This window comes from Humulus lupulus, chromosome 6, assembly GCF_963169125.1.
Source record: "Humulus lupulus chromosome 6, drHumLupu1.1, whole genome shotgun sequence".
In the NCBI taxonomy this organism is placed as follows: Eukaryota; Viridiplantae; Streptophyta; class Magnoliopsida; order Rosales; family Cannabaceae; genus Humulus; species Humulus lupulus.
The window spans coordinates 67,383,958-67,386,449 of record NC_084798.1 but is presented as its reverse complement, the minus strand read 5'-3'; the positions used below and the strand labels follow the sequence as shown (position 1 = coordinate 67,386,449).

At 40.3% G+C, this 2,492-nt stretch overlaps 1 protein-coding gene across 1 annotated transcript; it reads left to right on the top strand.

Moving 5' to 3' along the window:
- Positions 1-980: 980 nt before the first annotated feature.
- LOC133785179 (uncharacterized) lies at positions 981-2,204 on the top strand. The gene is made up of 2 exons (XM_062224433.1): positions 981-1,536; positions 1,717-2,204. The coding sequence occupies exons 1-2, from the start codon at positions 981-983 to the stop codon at positions 2,202-2,204; spliced, it is 1,044 nt and encodes a 347-aa protein (XP_062080417.1).
- Positions 2,205-2,492: the final 288 nt, after the last annotated feature.

Below are 2,492 nucleotides of genomic sequence, written 5' to 3'. Positions count from 1 at the left end.
TGTACGTCAAGTACGGACACCCGTACCGGTGGGGTAGTGGGTGTGCTGGGATAAGAGTCGTGGCCCATGCTTCTACGGCCAGGTGTCAGAGTCGACACCACTACCACCTGTGCCACTATGTCTGTCATAACTCCACTGACATGGGTACAGACAAGTAGCGGAGACATCCTCCTGATGCTTGCCCCTGTACTGGATGCCATACCTCAGCCTCTGAAATCACTCTCCTGATAGAGTACCTATGTACCACTTGGTCCCCTGGACCACCATGTATCCCAGGCCATCAGAGCCTACTATAAAAAAGACCCCTCTCCCACATGGGAGGGGGTTGGAAAATTTACTGTAGCAAGTGCTTGAGAGTGAATGAAAGATTGATTTCTCCATTGTTGTTCTGTCATTGTTCTTGAGTTATTACTTGAATTTCTACAGCTTTTTCAGTTACTATCTTAACTTGATAATTTTTTCCACCTCAACTTAGTTGACGAGTTCTCACTGTCAACAGATTAAATGAGACAAACTCTAAAGTAGAACAATAACTTGCACAATTAACTAGTATGGTTCAACAAATGGCTTTAGGTCATCAAGTGAGACGTTGTGGCATATGTCAGTTGGTGGGGCATTCTACTGATCCATGTCCCACACTTCAAGAGGATATCAATGAGCATGTAAATGCAATGGGGGGATTCCCGGGGAAACCTAGGGAAAAGTATGACCTTTATGCTATAACTTATAATGAAGGATTGAAGGAGCATCCTAATCTTCGATTTGGGTATCAACAACAAACTGTACCAACTAGACCACCAGGATTTCCTTATCAACAAAGGCAACAACAAACTTATACACATCAGCCTCAACAACCTATTACCTCACAAGCTTAAGAACCTTCAATTGCAGATATGCTAAAACAGTTAGTAGCCTGCAATATGCAAACTCAATCACTTTTTCAAGGTGCTCATGTGTCCCTGAAAAATTTAGAGAATACTATGGGTCAAATTTCCACTTCATTAAGTCAAAATGAGCCACAGAATCAAGGAAAATTACCTTCACAGCCTGTACGAAACCCAAGGGAAAATGCTAATTCCATCACAGTAAGAGATGGCAAGACCTACGATCCACCCACTATTCCATCAAATTCAGATGAGGCACCATTACCTCCTACCCAATTTTCCCAACAAGACAAAGATGAAACCCCAACCACATCACCCAACCTTAAACCCACTATTTCCACTTATGTCACTACTCCTCCATTTCCTAGTCGTTTGAGAAAGACCAAGAAGAATGAAGCTGAACAGGAAATATTGGAGACTTTTCTCAAGGTTGAGGTAAATATTCCCTTACTTGATGCTATTAAACAAGTACCTCGATATGAAAAGTTTTTAAAGGAGTTATGCACCAATAAGAGGAAGTTAAAAGGGAATGAAAAGGTGAGTGTGGGGGAAAATGTTTCGGCGGTTCTTCAAAAGAAACTTCCACCAAAGTGTAAGGATCCTGACACCTTCACTATTCCTTGCACTATTGGCAATAAAAGAATTGAAAGATGTATGTTAGATTTGGGTGCTTCAATTAATGTAATGCCATACTCTATTTATGCCTCTTTGAATTTGGGACCACTAGAAGAAACGGGGGTGATCATATAATTAGCAGATCGTTCTAATGCCTATCCAAGGGGAGTAGTAGAGGATGTATTGGTCAATGTTAATGAATTGGTTTTTCCAGCAGACTTTTACATTCTTGATATGGAAGGTGACTCAATTTCATGTTCTACACCAGTATTATTGGGAAGGCCATTGTTAAAGACAGCTAGAACTGAGATAGATGTTCATGAGGAAACTTTGACCATGGAGTTTGATGGTGAGGTGATTCAATTTAATATTTTTGAGGCTATGCGGTATTCAAGTGATGTTCATTCAGTTTCTTCGATTGATATTCTGGATTCTTTGTCACAAAGAATTCTGGATTTACATGGAGATGATGGGTTAGATATTGTTTTGAGGGAACTAATAGATTTGAAAGAAGATTTTGTCACTACTAAAGTAAAGGAGACAGTGGCTGCACTTAATAGTGGTGGAGAGGTTTCTAAAGCGGTGTCGTTCTTAAAGTTGCCTACTTCTCATGAGCAACTTCAACCATCTGTTAAATCACCACCCAAGCTTGAATTAAAACCACTACCGGAGCATCTCAAATATGTCTACTTGGGTGAGAAATAGACATTACAAGTTATTATCACTACAAAACTTACCCAAGTACAAGAGGATCGTTTAATAAGGGTACTTCGAGAATATAAAATGGCCATAGGGTGGACCATAGCAGATATCAAGGGAATAAGCCCAACTATGTTTATGCACCATATTCTCCTTGAAGATGGATCCATGCCATCTAGAGAAGCTCAAAGAAGTTTAAATCCACCTATGATGGAGGTAGTTAAGAAGGAGATACTGAAGCTTTTAAGTGTGGGTGTGATTTACCCTATTTCAGATAGCAAGTGGGTGAGTCCA